The following is a 22,900-nucleotide window of genomic DNA, read 5'->3' on the forward strand; positions in this document are numbered from 1 at the left end:
TACCTTTGTGGGGGCCCAAGTATCTACCTTGGAGGTTACAGCACGCTAGTTAAGCAAAAACTCCAAGAATAGATGCATGAAAGAGAACAAGGAGAACAGTTTCATTTTACCAACATCACTCCTCCTCCAAAGTAGTACAGCTCAGGGCATAGAGAGAAGGCCCTCTTAGCTTGTAATTTCTCCTATGAGGGAAAATAAAAGTGAAGTGAGAGCCCACCTTCCCCAGCCTTGGGGGACACTGCCCAACAGATCCATTCCTGTCTCACACCACCCAGAACACTGAGGGGATCAGCATGGCGGAATAGTCTGGGGAAAGCTAAGAGCAGGGAAATGGGGCAGGGGGTCAATGGGGTGGGGGAGTCCTTCTGGAGTCCTCGAAGGAACAGAGAAAGAGAAAAGGGCAGAAAGCTGTATAAAGAAATAATGGGGGGGCTTCCCTGGTAGTCCAGTGGTAAAGAATCCACCTTCCAATGCAGGGAATGCAGGTTCGATCCCTGGTCGGGGAACTAAGATCCCACATGTTGCGGCGCAACTAAGCCCACATGCCACAACTATTGAGCTTGCACGCCTCAATGAGAGAGCCCACATGCCACAAGCTACAGAGCCCACATGCTCTGGAGCCCACGCGCCGCAACTACTGAGCCCATGTGTCCTGGAGCCTGCACACCACAACTAGAGAGAGAAAACCTGCATGTCACAACTAGAGAGACGCCTGCATGCCGCAACTAGAGAGAAACCCAAGCAGACCACACACCATAATGAAAAGATCCTGCATGCCTCAACAGAGATCCCATGTGCTGCAACTAAGACCTGATGCAGCCAAAAAAAATAAATAAGGAAAACAAATAAATAAAATAAATAAATATTTTTTTAAAAAAGAAATAATGGGGACTTCCCTGGTGGTCCAGTGGCTAAGGCTCTGCACTCCCAATGCAAGGGGCCTGGGTTCCATCCCTGGTCAGGGAACTAGATCCCACATGCCGCAACTAACAGTTCACATGCCACAACTAAAGATTCTGCATGAGACAAAGTGGACTTTAAGTCAAAAACTATCACAAGAGACAAAGAAGGTCATTATATAATGATAAAGAGGTCAGTTCATCAAAATGATATAAAAATTGTAAACACATATATATACCTAATATCAGAGCACCTAAATATATAAAATAAATATTAACAGAACTGAAGGAAGAAATAAACAGCAACATGATAATAGTAGAGGACTGCAACACCACACTTTCAACAATGGATAGATAATCCAGTCAGAAAATCAATAAGGAAACAGCTGACTAGAACAACACTATAGACCAAATGGACCAAAAAGACATTTATAGAACATTCCATATAACAGCAGCAGAATACATATTCTTCTCAAGAACATTTTCCAGGATAGAGCATATGTTTGGCCACAAAACAAGTCTTAAACGTAAGAAGATTGAAATCATATCAGACATAATTTCTGACCACAAAAAGCTAGACGTTGATAACAGGAGGAAAATTGGAAAATTCACAAACGATACACTCCTGAACAACCAATGGGTCAAAGAAAAAATCAAAAGGGAAATCAGAAATATCTTGAAGCAAATGAAAATAGAAATACAACATACAGAAATTTATGGGATCCAGGAAAAGCAGTTCAGTTCTAAGAGGGCAGTGTGTAGCGGTAAATGCCTATATTAAGAAAAAAAGAAAGATCTCATGCAAACAACCTAACTCTTTACTTTGAGGAACTAGAAAAAGAAGCACAATGGGTAAGAGAGAGCCTCAACAACCCAGTTCTCTGGGTTCCAGGTCTGGCTCTGCTATAGACTAGCTACGTGAGCTTGGGCAATGCAACTGACACCTCTGGGTCCAAGTTTCCTAATACAGAGTGGGAGAAGTAATAATAGTACCTACCTCACAAGGCTGTTGGGAAAACTTAACCTGTCAGGACACACACGGTGTTTTTACTTAGTACTCACCGTCTGGAGCTCCCAGCCCAGGTGGACCCTCAGAGACTTGACAAACATGTACAGGAAGCGGCCCAGAAGGAAGGCCAGGCAGAGCAGTGAGGGCCAGTAGAACACAACAGTCTCATACTTCCCCACAAACTGCAACAGAAGCAGACCATGGGGCGTGGGCTCTAGGTAGGGAAGGGCTAGGCCACTGGTGAGGCTGTGCACAGGAACCTGCCTGCCCCAGCCTGCTCCCACCAGGGCCCACCCTCTCAGAGCTTGGAGGTCAGCAGCCAATCCCCGCTCCCCCAGCCCCACATCATCAGAACAAGCAGTGTACTTGGAGTCCAGCAGCCCTGGACTTGAGTCTTAGCGCCCCTATTTAATTTTATACAAAGGGCTTTCATGGCTTTTTTCTCATTAGGTATTAAATATTACTTTTGGAAAATACTCACAAGAGAGAGGAGGGTGAAAGAGAGAGAGAAGAGGGGAGAGAGAGAAGAGGAAGGGGGAGGGGGTGGGCGAGAGGGAGAAGGAGAAGAAGAAAAGGAAGGAAGGAAGGAAGGAAGGAAGGAGGGAGGGAGGGAAGGAGGGAGGGAGCGGGGGAAGGAGGAAGGAGGGAGGGAGAGCCCATAAGTGTCATCATTTTGGGAGCAACACAAGCTCCCAAGAGTAACAGGTCTCTCAAGATGGTGCTCATAGTTTTTCTATTTTTAGCTTCATTTTGATAAACAATTTTTTCCACTGTTTTAAGACAAATCATATTGTTATGTATCTTTCACAATTTACCGGTTAGTTTCATTTTTTTTTTTATGTTTCCAGAGTATTTCTCCCTAAGGAGAAATCAGAGTTTTGATGTAGTGGTGTTAGACTGGGGGACGGACACATTCTGAGACGTGCGGGCCCGTGTCTTCATCCTCATCTCCGGCATATGCTTATATGTGAGACATAACCACCATCAGTATTTCAGTGTCTTTCATCTTTATCTATACCCATATAGCTATATATATTATAAGTAGAGATAGTACCAAATATGTAGGTCTGTATATAGCATAATCACTTCTCCACATGGTTACAAATTATTTGTGAACATTATTTTTAATGCTGCATAACAGTGCATTATTTATATGAACCAAACTTTATCTAAACTTTCCCCTAATATTTGACATTTGAGACCCTTTCTAATGTCTCATTTTTATAAATAAAGTTTTCATAAATACATTTGAAAACATGAGGACAAATTTTCATTAATTCCTTAGTCTGGATTTCAGTCCCATGATCTTTAATTAGTAAGTCATGTTAGCCCCTGAACCTTGCTTTCCTACCAGTGAACTGGGAATGGCACTAACACACTGTCTGCAAAGTGTCCTGAGGATTCTCCGGTTAGTGATTGGAACTGAGCCTAGAACAACGCCTGGCACGTAGCAGTTCTTGGTGTTAGTGATTCTGAGCATAGAAGTGAGACCCTGCCGATTAACCATGAATATTTCAAATTTCCAAAGAACCTCTGGAAGACTGAAAGCTCTCCAAGACTCCAAAGAAAATACCTGTGATCCTGAACCTCAGGTACTGTGAGCAGTGGGAAGGAGGGCTTCTTTTGGGGCAGAGTTGTGCCGGAATGCCCTCAATCCCAGTGCAGAGATGCAGAGGGAAGGCCCAGACTACCAGCCTCATTTTCTAGCCCAGCTCCCCCCAGACTCTCTTTATCACACCCTTTAATCCTCCATAGTTACTGATGCCCAGGAAAGGCTTTGGCAAGGCTCCTGTGGGCTCCTGGCCCAGGTGGCTTCTTCGTACTCCCCTCACACACCTGGTAACCCTTCTAGATGCAGTGTGACACCCCTCTTTCATCTTGCTCCTTTTCCTGGGGTACAGGGCTAAACAGATGAACCAGCTTCCTCTAATTCTGAGAAAGAGGATGCATGGCAAAGTGGTAAGGGATTCATCTAGTTCGAGTCTCCCATTTTATAGACAGAGAAACTGAGGCTACATGAAGGAATGGAAAGAAATGAGCTTGAGAGTCAGCCAGACCTCGTCTCAACTCCCAAATCTGCTGCTTCTCAAGAGTTACATAACATACTTGTGCCTCAGTTTCCTCATCTGTAAACAGGTTTGCTAAGAGCTTCCCTCCCTTGAGGGGCCACTATGAGCATCAACTGAGAGAACATCTCCTGTGAAGGCCATCTGATGAACACAAGATGCTCTACAAATGGAAGCATCATGAATGGTTCCAACTCCCCTTTTGTCCACACGAGGAAGCTGAGGCCCAGAGTGGCAAAGGCTTGTCCCAGGTCACACAGTGAGTTGGCCATGGTGATAGGACTGAATACCCTAAACACAGCTCAGCAGGGACTCACCTGCCCATGGGGACACTGTGTGATGTGAAGGGTGGTGACAGCAAACCTGCAAGACAGAAACCAGGGTTGGGGTCCTGGGGTCCTTCCCAGCACAGCCCCTGTGAAAACAGCTCAGATACCACCTGCCTGGAGTTACCTCCCCTCTGAATCCTTCTTGGGAGGACTGGTCCCCAGTACATCCCACCCAGATCAGGCATACAGCTTGTGCCTAGGTACATGCACACTGAATTCATTTAACACATCCTCACTGAGGACATAATCCTGGGATCCACGACGGCAGAGCAGGAAGACACTGAGAGGTCTCCTACTTTCTCCCCTCATCACTCAGGTGGGGAAACTGAAGCCCAGAGAGGGGAAGGGATTTCTCCAGAGTCACACCCAGAGCTAGGACCAAGACCCAGGTGTTCTGACTCCGGGACCGAGGCTCTTTCTGACGGGACATGCCCTGTCTGTAAACACTGCCCTGAGGAATAAGCCTCAACGTTTTCTCCCGGCTGGACACACATTCCTGGTCATACTCCCAAGGTGCCCAAGGTGCCCAAGCTGCTAAGTGGTTCTGACCACCCTCTCCTCTCCAGCTCAGAAAGTCTGGCAGAGGCTGTTAAGATGATATTATTCCATGTCTAACCCTGAATACCCTCTCTTCTTCTAATTTTTAAAAAGCAAGTCACAAACTCTGTAATTGTAGCCATTGGGGTATCATTTGCTTGTGAGCCCCCTGCACTGGTTCACACACACTGGACCTGGGACCCCTGCCCCACAGAAAATGCTGTAGTGGGGAAGCCGGCCCAGTAAGGGGGATGCAGGCAATGAGATGAGTTTCAGGGCTGGAGAGTAGAAGTGTTCATGGGATTTTTCAGCCAGAAAATATTCCCCAGGGCCAGCTCTGTGCCAGTCCGGTGTCAGCGCTGAGGGCACAGCGCTCAAGAGGAGGGTCAGAAAGGTCCCACATCTGAGGGCTCTGATCCACGAAGGATGAGCATGTATCTATCACTGGGCCAAGTCGGGGAAGACGATCCACACAGGGAATAGCAATATGTAGACAAAGAGGCCAGAACACATGTTCCAGGAGGGTCTCTCCTGTCCTCCAGTGTTTTCCCTGGCTCACAGCGGGATGTCTGCTGAACGAATAAGTGGACGGAGAAAGGAGTATAGGAGTCTTGCATGACCGGAGGTGTGTGCTAGAGACTGTCAGGCATGGAGAGATGGAGAGAGGCCAGACTGCGACAGCACTGAACGCCCAGCTGAGGCACCTGCACTTTCTCCTGGGCTCCTAGGGAAGCATGACAGCGAGGAGCGGCAGAACCCAATGGGACTCCTGCTTCTAACCACGGGACTGACGGCACTTGACAGAAACGGAGTTTTCTACAGCCCTGACTTCTGGGAATATTCTGATCATGAGCGGCCTCCTGTGGAGCAGACAGAACGCAGGCCTGACCTTCTGAAGCCTCAAGTGCAGTTTCCAAGGAGGGGCTGCGGTGGGCCTTGGACCAGTCACTCCGCCCACCCGCCCTGGGCGTCGGTTCTGGGCAAGGTGCCCTCCAAAGAGAGCTCTCAGGTCACCTCCAGCTCCTTGTCCAGAGTCCAGCCATGGCCAAAGGAACTGCAGGAGGCCAGGCAGGCAGAGTCCATCTTACCAGATCAGAGAGTAGCTGAACCCCAGGATGGAGCTGACCAGCCGGAACTCCGACGAGAGGCAAGCAAAGAAGGGGAAGTGGGACAGGCCGACTTCGATGCCTCCGATCAGAAGCACAAAGGCTGGGAGAGACAGGGCCAGAGATGACATGAGTTCCTCTTCTCACGGGCTCAGGGGAGACCCAGGGCAGTTATGGGGTTTCGTGTGACTTGCAGTCACAGACCTCAGGACTTAAGGAGATGAGTGGACAAGCCCCAGGTTAGTACAAGGAGGAATGCAGAGATGTCTTTCATGCAATCATGCAAAAGGCCCTTCCTGGTACCTCTTCCATGCCAGGCACTGGGCTAACTATTGAGATGAAGAAGACTTTGTCCCTGCCCTTGATTAGCTCACAGTATGATGGGCAGAAACATACCACAAAAATGAACAAACAAAAATCACTGAGAGTAAAGCACCATAAAGTGTACCATAGCAACACAGACAGCAGCGATGTACTGTGTTCTAAAACCTCTTGTGCACTTCATCCATAAGGCAATAATAATATTAATGCTGCCACTGACTAGCTCTGAGATGGTCTAACAGGATCCAGTAAAATGTAATTGGGCAAGATGACCTTTCCTAAGTGTCTACTTTGAGCTGGGTTGTGGGTCAGGCACCAAGGACATAGGGGAAATGAACAAAGTTCTTGCTTTGAGGTGCTTACGGTCCAATAGGGAAGACAGGAAGGAAAGTAAACGATGTGATATGTACAGTAATAGAGGCATATTCAACCTGCTGTGTGGACAAGAAGAGGAAGTCATGGACCTCACCTGGGGTCTGGGTATCAGAGAAGGCATCCTGGAGGTGGTGACATTTAGCAAGGCCATGAAATATAAGTGGGAGTTTGTAGGACGGAGAGAAGGAGGGAAGGAAGGACATTTCTCACTCAAAGGAGGGGAGATGGTTGGTTGAGGTGGTCAGTATTTGTGTAAATGTGAATAGTGGGGGACTGGCAGCTAAGGACCATATAAAAGGAATAATTGCTGTGAGGTTAGAAGCTGCAACAGCATAATTTTTTAATTTATCTGAATTCCCCCAACCATGAAAGCAGACAGAGCAGTGAAAATAGCAAAACCAAAAACAAACATCTACAATAAATCTAAGTGACAGGACTCATTTGATATCAACATCTGATTAAGGGGAAGCAGAGGAAAGACAATAGGATCTTTGAAATCCCAAGAACAGAAGAACCCAAAATTGCCAGCAGATATTCACAGGAAATTGAAGCTGAAATAACAGCTGAAACTGGGCACAGGGCTGAAGGCCTTGACTCATAGGTGAGAATCAGCAGACCTTAGTAAGGTGTTAGTAGGTCTGAGGATGCTGGAGCCATCAGGGCCCATGAGCTCATTATACTAAATATCCAAGTCCCCTCCCAGCACAAGCCCCACATGAAAGAGAAACTGCTGGCAGCGAGAATCCAAAATGAGAAGGTAAGAACATTAGGAAATGGGTAGTAGTGGGTCCAGACAAAAGTGGAAGAAGCCAACTCAAAATATGAGGTTGTAATGAGGGTACATATATATAATCATTCTGTAAAAACAGAAGAGGAGGGGCTTCCCTGGTGGCGCAGTGGTTGAGAGTCCGCCTGCCGATGCAGGGGACACGGGTTCGTGACCCGGTCCGGGAGGATTCCACGTGCTGCGGAGCGGCTGGGCCCGTGAGCCATGGCCGCTGAGCCTGCGTGTCCGGAGCCTGTGCTCCGCGACGGGAGAGGCCACAACAGTGAGAGGCCCATGAACCGCAAAAAAACAAACAAACAAACAAACAAACAAAAAAAAAAACAGAAGAGGAACCCTTGAGCCATGAAGCAAGAAACAATATTCTGGTCCAGCCAGATGCTCAACATCAATTAGGCTTCACGGAAACGCAAATCAAGACAACAATCAGATACTACTTCACACCTACTAAGATGGCTATAATTTTTTTTAAAAAAAATGAAAATAACAAGTGTTGGCTAGGATGTGGAGAAATTGGAACGTTCACATATTGCAGGTCAATGGAACACAATGGACAGTCCAGAAATAGACCCATACATACACATGTGTAGACAACTGATTTTCAACAAAGGTGCAAAGGCAATGTAGTGGGCAAAGGACAGGTTTCTGTAATGACAACAGTGCTGGAACAAATGGATAGCCAAAGGCAAAAAAAAAAAGAGGAATTCAATCCACACCTCACACTATATATTCAAAAAAATTAACTCAGAATGTACCATAGACCTAAATGCGAAACACTGTGAGACTATAAAACTTCTAGAAAACACAAAGACGAAAATCTAAGTGACCTTAGCTTAGGCAGATATTTCTTATATGACATCATATGCATGATCCATAAAAGAAAATATGAAAAAATTAGATTTCATAAAAATTTAAAATGCCAGCGCTTCAAAAGAAACTGTTGGTAGAATACAAATACAAGCAACAGACTGGGGAAAAGTATTTGCAATTTATACATCTGATAAAGGACTTATATACAGAGTATATAAAGAACTCTCAAAACTCAATAAGAAGAAAACGAAAAATCCCCAATATTTTAAAATAGGCAAATAATTTGAACAAACGCTTTACCAAAGAAGGTACAGTGATAGCAGATAAGCACATGAAAATATGCTCAACAACAACAGTCATTACAAAACTGCAAACTGAAACCACAGTGAGATACCACAACATGCCTCTTAGAATGGCTAAAATTAAAAAGACTGACCATGTGTTGTCAAGGACATAGAGAAACTTAACTCTCATACACTGAAGATGGTAATCTACAATCAAACGGAACCATCATTTTGGAAAACAGTCTGACAGTTTCTTTAAAAGTATAATCTACTACATGATCTTAATAATCCAGACATTCCATTCAAAGGTGTTTACCCAAGAAAAATGGAAACATACAAAGACTTACAATGCTTACAGCAGCTTTATTTGTAACAGCCAAAAACTGAAAATAAATCAAATGTCTATCAATAGGTGAATGGATAAACAAACTGTGGTCTCTCCATACGGTAGAACACTATTCAGAAATGAAAAAGGAATGATTTCTGATACATTCTAAACATATATGAATCTTAAAACAACTATGCTGTGTGAAAGAAAACAGACCCCCTCCCCCCCAAAAAAACCCCGATTGCATTCTGTATGATTCCATTTGCATAACTGCCTGAGGATGGGGGTGGTGACTGGATGGGGTGGGAAGGAGAGAGTACAAAGGGGAAAAAGTTAACTTCTGGGGTTCATTATCATGATTGTGGTGATGATTTCATAGATGTAACCATTTGCCAAAGCTCAACTTGTACACTTCTAAGAGATGTATCATTTTGGTTTTAATTTGCGTTAAAAACTCCTAAAAACTAAGGAGATGTTGTAGGCATTTGCTCATATAGGCTTGGAACCCAGGAGAGAGAACCAAGCTGGACAGGAGATGTTTGGGAGTCACTGGATTAGGGATGGTTGAACCTGCAGGGAGAGCACAGGGCACGGGGAACAAAGAGGCCTCAGATCAATGGCCAGAGAAGTAAACACTGTTCCCTGAGGAAGCATCTGAGGGCTTACTGATATCAAGAAGGCAGTCACGGCTATGACTCAGGAGAGATTTCTAGGGTTGGTGACAGTGAACCTATTTTCTGAGACTTTGTTCTACTACGTCTAAAAAACCTTTGAATCTAACTGGGAGAAAACCTCCACAAAAAAGCTCGAGACTTTGTGGGCTTGGCACTGACCTTGGGCAAGTAACAAGCTAAGAAGAACATTGACAGTTCAACAAAGTTTATCCCCTGATCCCAGAGAACCCCTGCCATGCAGTCTCCAAGAGCAAGAATTTCCACAGCAAAACTCCCAGCAGGTGTGAGGCAGCAGACGTACCTTGGGCCCATTGTGGGACTTGCAGGGGCTGGTAGCCTTCTGAGAATAAGAACATGACCTTATTGGCTGTAGCCCCAAAGGCTACTCCATAGGACCATCGGTTACGAAAAGTGCCCACGAAGTCCAGAGGTCTGTGAATAAGAGAAAGAGCTCGTGAGGCCAGAAGTGGCTCCTTCCCACAGTTCATTTCCAAAGTATCAATCCCACTCTGGGGAGGGACTATTGAGTAGTAAACTATTTATTTCAACTGACATATCCTGAGGCCCTCTGTGCCAATTGGGGGGCTAGGCATAGATTCAGGGTACCAAAGTGAGGAAGACAAAATCCTTGCCCTGGAGAAGCTCCAAGTCTGGGGAACATAAGCAAGGACACCAGCAGTCATGACAACAAGCAAAATGGGATGAATTTCATCTATGAGAGACACAAGCAGTATGACTTAAGAAACCAAAACAAAGAGTATGTGCCAGACAGGTTGGGGGAACTGCCCTGCACCTGGCCATGGTCTACGAGAGTCCTCCTTTCCAATATCCCTGGGAAGGTTTGGGTATCACTGGCTATGCTAGCTGCATGTGATCACACCTCCTGGCCACAGCTGATTGGACTATGGGTGGTCAGATGGTCACCTGACTTTGGATGGGCCAATCACCGTGCCTGGCCTTGTACTTTGGATTTGTGATTCTGAGGACAGGAGCCAGTCAGCTGTTAAAATTCTGTTCTGGAAAGTCATGCCAAACTGAGTCTTGCCGACGTCTGGGGGAAGCAGAGATCGTTAAGTCCGATGGTAAAGCCAGATGGCAGAGAGGAAAACGGTAAAATGGTGCTGAAGGGACCCCAGTGACACAAAGAGGCAAAAGTAGAATCCGTCTCCCAGAGATGCCCATCTCAAGAGCTCTAGTTCCCATGAGGCCAACCTTGCCAGTTTCTGTGAGATCTCTGTAACTTTATAAAAAGTCCTTTCTTTTCCTTTTATGCAAACAAGCTTGAGTGGGTATCTGTTTCCTCTAACCAAAAGAGCTTTGTCTACATAAGGGAAAGCAATTGCATTTGAGACAAAGAGAAAAGGCTTTCCCCACTGGAGTGCCATTTGAAGCTGGCTTAATGAAAACTCAAGGTGGCAGGAAGGGAAGGGTACTGCAGGTACCTGCAGGTGCGGACTTGGGAGTCAGGATCTGGACCCCACCTTCCTGTTCCATTTGGCTGGCTCGTCTTCATCTTCAAGGCACAACTCAGGGAGCACCTCTCTCAGAAACCTCCCTGACAACCCACTCCCAATCAGGCACACCTACTTGCTGCCTTGCTTGGGTCCCCTCAGCGCTAAGTTCATGTCCATGCTTTTCTTATCACTTGTTTAGTGAACTATAAACTCCTCTGGAGTGGGACCTAGCACAGGGCTTTGAAAAGAGTAGCTGCTCACTGCACGTTCGTGGACACGCACTTGGTTGAACTGATTTGAATTCTAATCAATCCCACCTGTAGTACGTAAGTGCTATGTGGGACTCAGTCTCCCTATCTTTAAAACAGAGATGATACCCCTGCTCTGCTCATATCACAGAGACACTGTGGATGGCAAATGAAGACCTGCTTTATAAACTGTGGAGTGTCATGCACATGCGAAGGATTATTAATGGGTGAAGATGGTGAGCTAAAACTACTCAGGAAAGCAGGGCTTTTCATAAGAAAGTGGCCAGAGAGCAAGAAAACGGTGCCTTTATTAACTGAATTCAAAGCAGTTTAACATGATCCATATAGCGGTCTTACTTAAAAAGTCCTACACCAGGCCCTACATGCCAAATGCCCAGGGCAAAGTCTGAAGATCTTTATCCACCAGCCTCAATCTCTCTCTGTGCCTCAGCCAATGTGGCTTAGACCTGGCAGTTTGGGAGGGGCTGACTGCTCTAATGGGTGGTAACCAGAATGTTTGCTACTCTGGGCTGGTATACGGTATATGGACATTGTTGTTGGATTTCTCTCACCGCAAAGGTCAGATCACCCTTAGACTCCATCCTGACATCCTGGCTTCCTCTCCCTTCTCCAGAGCCCAAGGCTGAGACCTGAGTGTGTTCACATCCTTGAATCTTCTCAGGTTATGACGCTGGGAGAATCAGAGCCAAAAGCAACCAGAGCTGGGTTAAAGCTCTTGTCACTCGGTAGCTCTGTGGCCTTGGGCAAGTGACTCAACTTCTCTGAGCCTGAGCTAGCTCATCCATTACATGAGGATAACAACCTCCACCATGCTGGGGTCCATCCTAGTAGCGTAGGCAAAGCAGATGGTTCAGTACCTGGGCCAGAGTCAGTATGCAACAAATGCTAATTGCATCATCATCATTAGTAGTAATTAGAGGGTGATGAGGCAGAGAGATGAACAATTAGAACTCAAGGAAAAATGTGAGGAGGGGAGCAGAGATTCAGAATGGCAGAGTGGGAAAGGCCCTGAAAGCTCCCTGGTCCAGCGGGCTCTCCTGGGGCATGTCTCATGCCTCCATCCCAACAAGGAGGCTTGCTGCCACCAGTGACAGGGAACTCTCTCCCCCCTGCTTCTCGGGGTAGCCATGGTGCTGAGTGTGGGAAAGCCTTTCCCATAGTGAGCTGAGCCTCTTCGAGTTGTTTTAAGCACTTCTGGGCAGCCCTGGGTGCTGAGGGCGCAGTAGCTTGGAAGCCAATTCTGAACTCTCTGGGCCTTGGGTGGATTGGGGCAGGGAGGGGCAGAGCTGTCCACGGCGGGGTAGAGGTGGGTAGGGAGGTAACTGGTGGTTAGCCTAGTCTTACAAATGGTGTTGGTCCCAAACACAGAGTACCCCAAGCTGTAGTGATGGACCTTGGCTCAACTCACATGATCATTCTGAAGCGGTTTCCCAGGAGGTAAGAAGCGTCATCTCTCTGTCTATGGTGCTCTCGTCTTTGGAGAAGGGACAAGACCAAAATGATGAAAAGCTATAGAAAGAGAAGAAGGGTCTGTCAGAGGGAACGTTCATCCTCAGCCCCTCGGTGCCCTCACTGGAGGAGAGTGTGTGGGTGAGCAAAGCACTCAGAACGTCTAGGACTCAAACTCCACACTTGGAGAGCTGGCTGCACGCACCGTTGAGCTTCCAGAATGTTTTGTACTGAGCTTTCCTTTGTGTTGCTCTGAACAGACATGGGTTCAAATACAGTCTGTCCCACACACCGGCTGGGAGGGAGACTTAACTTCTCTGAACCTCAGTGGCCTCATCCGTAAAAAATGGGTAATAACTTTCAGGTTGCAAATCCTTTGCTTTTTATTCCTGTGGATTCAGTCATATTCTCCTATACTTGATGCCCCTTTTCTTCTTTTACTAGAAAATTCCTGAGAATTATCTACACTTGCTGTCTCCATTTCCTCACCTCTCACTTGCTCTTCGACCCCCTAACATGGCTTCTACTCCCATACTCCACGGAAGCAGTTCTGGCCAAAGTCACTAATTACCACCTTGTTGCTCAATCCAAATGTAAACATTAAGCCCAAATCTGCTTGACCTCACAGCAGCATTCAGTGTTGACCTCTTCCTCCTCTTAGAAATACTCTCTTCCCTATGCTTCTATCAGCCACACTTTTCTGGTTTTCTTCTAATTCTCAGTCTCCTTTGCTGGATCATTCTTTACCTAACCACCAGATGTGAAGCTCCTCATGGTTCAGTCCAAGGACCACTCATCTTACTCGCCCATCCTCTCTTCCTCAGTGACTCCATCCATGTCCACACTTTCAATGGCCACCAAATACACAGAAGACTCACAAACTTGAATCTCCAGCCCAGCTGTGGTCCAGAATCATATGTTCAACTACATAGTTGGCATTTCTTTTTGATGTGTTGAAGGCTTCTCAAATTCAGTATGTCTTAAATGGAACTCTTGATTTTCCTCCCCGCCCTGTTCCTTCATCCACAACAAACTTGGATGCCCTCTAATTTTCCTTAACAAGTGAATGACAGATACCACCATCCTTCCAGCTGTGCAAATTACAAACCCAAGAGTCATCCTCAACCTCTCCCTCTCCCTCATCTCTCTATCCAACCCATTACCCGGTTCTACTGCTTTTACCCCTTGAACATCTGGAGGTGACCACCATCATCTAGGATGATGTAAAATCACCTCACCTGGACCCCTGCAACCATCTCCTAACTGGCCTTCCTGCCTCCTCTCTTACCTGCCTCCAACCTGATCCCCACTTGCAAACAGACAGATCATTTCAACCCATAAATCTGATCACACCATCCTTGGGCCAGAAACACTCCACTACTTCCCACTGTATTTAGAACAAAGACAAAACTCCTTCATACACGGCCTGGCCCTGCCCACCTCCCCAGACACCTCCACCTCCAATTCCCCACTCCAGCCACGCCAGCCTTCTCAGCTCCTCACACTCTCCATGCTCCCGCCCGCCACGGAGCCTTTGCACGTGCTCTCCCCTCTGCCTGAAATGTTCTTCATTACGTCTTCCAACAGACCTCAGCTCCAGCACTGCTTCCTCAGAAAAGCCTTTTCTGACTCCCCTAAAAGTCAGTGCCCCTGACTCTTGGGACCTTCAAAGCCTTCTTCTGCCTGTGTTTTTAGTGCATAATGTAAGAGAGCAAGTCTCTGCCGACCTATTCAGATCCCTTTGGGAGACTGTGTATGGGAGCACCCCAGCTCCCCTTCTCTTCCCTCATCCACCCTCCCCTGCCTTCACTTACTGATGGGATGAGGGAGTAATGGAGGAAGAGCTCCATGTCCACCGAGCTGGCACAAGTGCCATTTAGCTGCCTGGTCCTGAAAAACAACCGAAACACACATTCACATCATCAGTCACTGCTGCAGGCATTGACCCTTCAGCCTTGAGCATCACTGTCAGGAATTTGGCTTGTAGCCCACTGAGATCATCTGATCTTTTTTTTTTTTTTCCGGTACACAGGCCTCTCACTGTTGTGGCCTCTCCCGTTGCGGAGCACAGGCTCCGGACGCGCAGGCTCAGCGGCCATGGCTCACAGGCCTAAGCCACTCCGCGGCATGTGGGATCTTCTCAGACCGGGGCACGAACCCGTGTCCCCTGCATCGGCAGGCGGACTCTCAACCACTGCACCACCAGGGAAGCCCCATCTGATCTTTTTTAACTTCCGTTTCTGAGTCAGTGCCACTCACCTGTGATGTGTCTTCACTAAGTGGATTATCTTCTTTCATATCTCTTTCTCCAGCTTAATTATCTATACAACTGCACTACTAACTGGATCTAACTCCTTCTTTTCTTTTCTTTTTTTTTTTAACTCCTTCTTTTCTTGATGACATAGTCATGGACAGATTCAGGTTCCTTGGCACCCAAAGCTTATATTATTTGGATGTTCTTTTCAAATAAAACTACAAAAATATCTTATCTTTTCATATTTTAAGGAAAACATATCACCATGTAAACACTTAACCAAGGTGCCTCCCACCCTCCTAGAGCCTTGGTAGGGTCCTGTGCAAGTGAGGGCCCCTGAGACTTAAGCTTCAGTAACTTCACAGGAAACCAGTCTTCGGACATGGTTTTTCGTAGCCAGAGGTCAAGAAGCATCTGCTCACTCTGATTCACTGCTGGGCTATTGGGGCAGGACAGTGGTCATCTGGACGACAGACTGTGGACTCTGTCCTCTCCAGACCTCAGAGTCTGCAGGACAAGGCTGCTGGGGTCTCGTGTGTGAAACACATGACAGTAGTTTCCTGGTCTCTCTTTGAAAGGGACCTGCTCCCTTCTGGGCTCCCGCCACACTTCACTATCACTGCTCTGACTTGCACTGCACCACCTCAGCAAACGCTCACCCTCCAGATCCTTGCTCACTCTGTGCCTCACTCCTGCAGCATCCATCTGGCCATCCCTCGGGCTTCCTTCCCGGTCAGCTCCCACTTTTCCCAGAAGTCTCAGGGAAGAGCATTCCTCTGGGAATCCGTGAGCATGGCATACTTCCCTGAAAGTTTTTAAAGTTCCAGTACTCCACGGTGATGTCTAACCATAGGAATAAGACAACTTAGAAGTGGTGGGGGGAGATCAGGGTGACTCATGCTGTTGGAAATGTGATAGAACTATAAAATTTAGAATTCCGTTTTTAGGAAAGTAAACTGAGCACATACGTCAGTCTCCTTGTTCTACAAAAACCCTCAAAATAGCAGAAAGAATTTTTTTTAAGAAAGAAAAAAAATAGCCATATTTGAAAACAAGAAGGGAATCTATCAGGGACACAGAAACTACGAGAAGATGCTGAATGATGGAGAGCAGTTAGGACTAGATCGAAGAGAAAAAACATCAGCCAGCACGGCTACAGGCTGTGACCACAGAAAAGTGCTCTACACTCATATGCAAGAGGCTGATGCAGGCGGGGGTTGCCGACAGACCACAGAATGATGAGTTGGGGTCTCACAGAGACCCAAGAGTCCTCCCACCCTGCTGACCGACCAGAGGCAATGGGGTTAACCTCTCTGGGAGTAGTATACATGGGTCACAGAGAGAAAGGCAGTGCTCCAGATCACAGGTGGCACCTGGGAAGGACCGGGTGCTTTGGATGTAGATCAGCTGCTGAGGTACCCCATCGAGCGGTACATCCTACCTCCATCCTGCAGCACTGAAAGCACGCCTTAGTACTAGCTGTGGCAGCAGCTGCCACCCACCCCCAAACAAATATCCCAGTGGAAGCTCCAGCACAAGGACAAGCACCCAACCCAGAAACATCACACATGAGGAAAGATTACACCACCAAAGGGAGCCAAAAATTCAACAGATAGAGGAGCCCTAAGGAAATGAAGTTAATACAGAACCTCTCTGAGATAAGGAGTAGAGGAAATTCTCTACAAGAAGAATGAACCTAGGAGGAAGTAGAAGGGTGCAAAAAGCCACAGAAAATAATTAGCAAAACTTCCCATTACTCCTGAGTACAGGACTTTAAATATATACACATATATACATACATTTTTAGAAACACAAAGACTCAGAAAGACCTTCATTGAAAGAAATATTGGAGGAAATTCTCAAGTAAATCTAGGAGGAAGGGGAAGAATTTAAGAGGAATAACAAACAGAGAAATTAAGAAAATGTATTGTTAAATATCTAGGTAATTATTGTGAAATAAAATGTTTGAAATGCCAATTTGGAGTTGAAATACCAGATGATACCCCACATGGAAGAAGGGAGAGGTGGGTAGGAACAGGTGTAGATACAAAGGGAAGTGAAATGATGACCAAGTTCTTGTCATGTTTAGAAAGATGATGTAGAAACCTGCTTTCTCTTTCTGGGCTTTATAAGTAAAATATAATTCTAAGTAGGTATGCTAAAAATCCACAGTTAGCTACTAGAAGGATATAAACAGAAAGTAAATCAATGTATTAAGAAGTGTGTATGAAGGAATGAAAATTCAATCACTCCAGCAAACACAGGAAGAGAAAAAAATGAAATAAAGACTACAATTGAAACACCACAAGAACAAAACTGTCCAAAGAATATTAAGCCACCAACAAAGAAGAAATAAAAATATTCAATACATTTTTAGAATTTCAACTAGTAATAAAAGGAGAAATTAAGATGAAATGCTGTCTTATCTATTAAAGTGGGAATTATTAACAACACCACCCAGCAGGGGTCCCCAAGCCCCAAGCATGGACCGGTGCTGGTCCACAGCCTGTTACAAACCCGGGCCGCACAGCAGGTGAGCAGCGGGTGAGCGGGCAAAGCTTCATCTGCAGCTCCACATCGCTCCCCATCGCTCGCATTACCGCCTGAACCATCCCCCGCCTCCCCCCTCCCCCCCACCGCCTTCCCCCTGGCCCCCCAGCCCCCACCGCGCCCTCCCGCCCCCCACCCCGCCACCACCCCGCTTCCGTGGAAAAACTGTCTTCCATGAAACCGGTCCCTGGTGCCAAAAATGGCCAGCATTAGTGAAGGCTAAGACAAGTTGGTATTCATTTGCTGGTAATCAGAAGTGTAAGGAGGTATAACCACTCTGAGGATTAACTTTGCAATATACACCAAGAACCTTTAAATACAGCAATTCCACTTCTAGGAATTCTACTTCTAAAAAATATACACTACGGAAATAATCAGAGAGGTGCCTGAATTCAGGTACTAGAAAGCTAAGATTCTCACTCTTCCTGCCCCCCTCCCTCCCTCATATGTGTGTATAACATTTTAAATGTAATATATGTTCATCGTAAAACATTCAAAATACTTACAAACGTGTAAAGTAGTAACTAAAAGCCCTTTCTCCTTCCATAATTATGTGTGTTTATAACCTGTAGTTTCAAGCAAAAATGGAATTGGACTAAACTTGATTTCTTCATTTAATCAATAAAGGAAATGGAATTCTTTTAATAAAGAAAGGCAATTTCTAACATTAGGATATACAGACCCACAGAACTCGTTCATCAGGGTGACTCTGCCTACACCAATTCACTGCTGAGCCGGTCTTTTGCTTGGAGGGCAGAGCTGAGAGTTAGTCTGGTAGCAGCTAGAAACAGGTGAGCTCAGGGACAGTAGAGAGTGTAGCTATGCTTTCACTCCAGCAGTGAATAGATGAAAGCTATGCTTTCACTCCAGCAGTGAATAGATGAAGCAGGCACTGGAGTCAATCCAAGTTAGAAGGCCACTGAGAGCCCCTTCTTGGTCTCTGAGACTCATACTGCTTCCTAGTGGGTCCAGGGCTTGAGGGGCAGATCTGTTGAGGGGTAAACAGCTTTTGCAGGGCAGCAGCCAAACAGTACCCCCAAATGTAGGAAATCCGATTTCCACTGATGATAGCTTGGAACTGTGTTTATGATACACTGTTAAGTGAAAAAAAAAAATTATAAAACAATATGATCCCAAGTTGTGAAGAGTGGTCACCTCTGGGTTGTAAGATTTGCATTCATTCTACTTTTTTTTAATGATTTTCTTGAATTTCCCAAGGGTAGTACACAGATGCATTGCTTGATAGCTGCTTAGAACAGTGCTTGACACAAAATAGACAGTAATAAACACATGTCGAATGAATGAATGGCTTGCTTTTGTAAACAGGGAAAAGACTGGACTTTATGCCAAAGCAATAAAACACCATCTGAAGGGAAGTTGCCCAGGAATCAGCATAAAGTGAAAACATGCAAGATTTGTTCTGTGATAGGGTATAAATTACAAATCTTTCATTATTTAAAAAATATTGAAAATAAAAAGCTATGAGGGTGAAGCAAGCAAGGACACACAGCTGGTGCATCTAGAGCAAGGGTCGTCTGCGTTCCCAACTCCTTTCCCCAACACCCCACGCTGATTGCCTGATTGCCTTGGTGGGGCGTCTCTGTGCTCCCGCAGTCCTGATTCCTTTGGTCCTAACATTATCACTCTATAGTCACAAGTTAGGGCTTCCCTGGTGGCGCAGTGGTTAAGAATTCACCTGCCAATGCAGGGGACACGGGTTTGAGCCCTGGTCTGGGAAGATCCCACATGCTGCGGAGCAACTAAGCCTGCGCTCCAGAGCCCGCGTGCCACAACTCCTGAAACCCAGGCTCCTAGAGCCCGTGCTCCGCAACAAAAGAAGCCACTGCAATGAAGAGTAGCCCCTGCTCACCGCAACCAGAGAAAGCCTGCGCACAGCAACGAAGACCCAACTCAGCCAAAAATAAATAAATAAAATAAATTATAGTCATAAGTTAAACATATGATAATAACTTTTATTGATTAATGTCACTTTATTGTGTGTCACTATGTCCTAGGAATCCTGCTATTTTATATTACCTTATTTAATCTTTACAAGAATCTTGTGAGGTAGATTGTATTACCTCCTTTTCATAATGAGGAACTGAAGCCAGGAGAGGTTACCTAGCTTGCCCAGGAGGAGGTGAGGCTGGGAGCCAGGCACCCTGCATGTCACCATCCTCCCAGCCCCCGCTGCTGGCTCATGTGGCCCCTTGGAGCTCCTAGCATTCTCTGACCTTCCGGGCTATGGCTGACTCATCTCTGATCCCAAGTCCAGCCCAGCACCTGGCACAGACAGGATAAGGGCATGTCTGTTAAATTCCAAGGGAACTTCCCTCAGGAAGCTGAGGCCCAGAGAGGGCCAGTGGGCAGAAAACATCACGAAGCCCAGGACTACTCCAGGTCCAGCTCAAGGGGCTCAGTGAGCGGGACCCTGACCTGGTTCCCACTTCTGAGTGCAGAGAAGGGTTGGGAAGGAGGGAGAGGTATGTGCAGTGTGTGTGTGTGTGTGTGTGCGCGCACACGTGCCCGTCCATGTGATGCCTCCAGCAATGCAGTAGCCTGTGTGCTGGGGTGTCTGACTCTGGGCCAGCCCTGGCCTGCCTTTGTGAATCCCATCAATCCTCTAACACACAGCCTCCCCACAGTCCTGCCTTGGGGTCGGAGGTAGATGTAATAGTGTGCTCAGGCTGGCTTGTACCAGCTTGGAACTGTCACATTATCAGGAATTTTGCAAGCCGGTTGTTAAACACCACCATTGGTAAAAATTAAATTATATAAATGTATAATTAAATAAGTTATTTAAAAGGAAGGTAGTAAAGCCTCAAAACCCATCACTTCCTAATTATTTTGCTACGTTTTGTTATGATTTATTCTCTAGAGGTTATTTACATCTGTTATACCTGCACCATGAAAACTCTATGTTATGGTCTGTGCCACTACCGTGCCTCTCTTCACATCTCCATGTCAGCAACATCATGTTGTTAGCTTGAAATTAGCCATGCTGGGAGGATTTATACCAGGGAAATGGGTGAACACTACAAATCAGGCTTTGATTTACTGTTCTGCAGACTGTCTAGAAAGTGACAGAGAAAATGTTAACAAGGCAGATTAAATTTAAACATATGTTTGTAGCCATTACATTGTGAATAGCAAAAGAAAAAAGAAAAAGAGGAAATACTCTTCTAGAATTTAAAACTCTTATCCCATTCATCGAAAAAATAGTTTCTGGCAATTGACATTGACAAATGAGTGAAGTTCTGACTTATATATACCTTGTCTCCATTGTTTCACATTTGTGTTACTCATTAATGTCAATAAAAGTATCAACCAACATTCATGTGGAAAATAACCTCACGGGTCAATGGCAGGTTGGCTACAGACACAAGAATTTGGCAAAAATCAATGAAAGCATTCTTTGAGATTTAATTGGCTCTGTGCAATCTGCAAGAAAGATCATTGTATATTTTATTATTTGTAAATTTTGTGTGATAATCTATTCTAACAGTACAATTTATATTGACCTTATGTACGTATATGCATACTTTTTTCAGGGAGCCAGTTACTACATATTTCCTGGCACACCACTGGGCAGATGGGACACTGGTTCTGGGAGTGGTCAGGAATAATGAGGATGGCTGAGTTTGGAGACCTATGTCAATATAAACTATGCTTTAGGAGAAAGACAAGTTTAGTAGAGAGAACACAGGAGCGGGCCAGTGCCCCACCCTACCCTCTTCTCCCAAAGCTCTGCAAAATGAGGGGGTTGGACCAGATCAGTGTTTTTAAGTTTTTTGACTACAAGTCAAATATACATTATAGCCATGACCCAGTTCGGATACATGTGTGCAAAACAAATTTTCATAAAACAATACCATTAATATGATCTCTGGTAACTTTAATTCAATTCAATTCTATTCATTTTGTTCTTTTCCATCCCATTTTGTAAAATGCTGGCCGTAAACACGAAATTAATTTTACAACCCGCGAATGGGTGTCAACCAGCTGTTTGGAAAAAAAAGACTTGACTATGAGGTGACTGCTAGGGTAGGGGCTGTGCACCCCTGAAGGCCTCTGACTCCTGACACCTTCAGCAAGTATTGGTCTTTGCACTGCAGGGTTCCCGAATACCAGGCCTTGTTCTGATGGATAGACAGCAGGTAAGGTCATTTGCAAACTCTTTAGCTCAGGCCCTATCACTTGTCTGGAACTGTTGCACCAGCCTCTTTGTTCACCCCCCTGAGGCCGGAGTCACCTGGAAAGGACACTCCACCCTCCCCCAGACTTAGCCTGCGGTGCTCTCTGGTGCTCATCACTTCTGCTTCCTGCTACAGGTGCATTTTTCATGCTTAATCTCTCACTTTCAGACTGGGCTTTTCATAAGCAAGAAACATGCTTCATTCCACTTTGAACTCCTACCATCCCCCACCCCACCCCACCCCCAGCTTCTGACTAGGGACAAGGTACATAACAAATCCAAGCAAGTGCTGAATGAATGAGTGAAGAGGGGAAAAGGAAGGGGAGGAAGGTGGGCGGGAGAGAGGGAAACGTCTGTGTACACTGAGTGCTGGGCAAGCACACGGCTGAGCTGCACCCTGTCCACACCCGTGATGTGAGGCACTCCAGTCCACCCTTGGCCACGGACTCACAGACTCCTGCCTGGTCACTCGAAGGCTCTGGAACCCAAGGCCATGGTGGTTTGAATGCCCCCAGGACCTGCCTCCAGCCCCCCACACATGGGCAGCCACGAAGCCTCATCTGGGCACCTCCAGTGGTGGGAATCCTCCAAGTCGCCCCTTCCATCTCATCGAGTAAGGGGGCCCAGAGGGAAAAGTGCTGGACCTGGGAGTGAGCCCCACTCCAGCAATCAGCTGTGTGCCCGTAGAGGGGCCCTGCCCCTCTCTGGGCCTTACTCTTCTCATCCTGAAAATGGATCTAATACTCCCTTACAGGCTGCCGTGAGGATTAGATACAATGAGAGTCCAGTGCTCAGTCAGTATTGAACTTTCCCATCCATTCCCTGCTTTTGGACCAAAGAAAAGGATTTTCTTTCATTGGGTTGAAAGGGGACTCTCACTGGCTGTTTCTACCTCCTCAGATGCCAGACCCCATCTGCTCCTCTGTCCCTGGAGCATCTGGGGTCAGCCGTCTCCAGACTGAGCGCCTCCCCAGCCCCAATCCAGTGCACGTCATGGGCAGCTGGCCTGGCATCCCTGGCCTCCTGCTAGGTGAGGGGGTATCCGGGACTCCCCTGCCCTGGGCCCCTGACCACACAGTGGACTGAAGTCCTTCACCTGGTTAACCAGTAGCCAGAGCGCTGCACATACCTGGCCCTGTGACCAGTGTCCTGCTCCACACTGCAGGCAGGGGGGCCCAGAGCACCCTTGCCCAGACTGGCCCCACTG

The 22,900-nt window shown here is 46.4% G+C and overlaps 1 protein-coding gene across 1 annotated transcript in view; it reads right to left on the reverse strand.

Moving 5' to 3' along the window:
* LOC309824030 (stimulated by retinoic acid gene 6 protein-like) overlaps positions 1-22,900 on the reverse strand; it is a 51,226-nt gene that overhangs the window by 19,137 nt on the left and 9,189 nt on the right. The window contains 6 exon segments of the mRNA XM_082656764.1: positions 1,962-2,090; positions 4,292-4,337; positions 5,929-6,049; positions 9,824-9,954; positions 12,654-12,754; positions 14,509-14,584. Of these exon segments, the coding sequence (XP_082512890.1) occupies positions 1,962-2,090; positions 4,292-4,337; positions 5,929-6,049; positions 9,824-9,954; positions 12,654-12,754; positions 14,509-14,584 (604 nt within the window).

The sequence above is a fragment of the Grampus griseus genome, assembly GCF_964374135.1.
Source record: "Grampus griseus genome assembly, chromosome: 6".
NCBI lineage: Eukaryota > Metazoa > Chordata > Mammalia > Artiodactyla > Delphinidae > Grampus > Grampus griseus.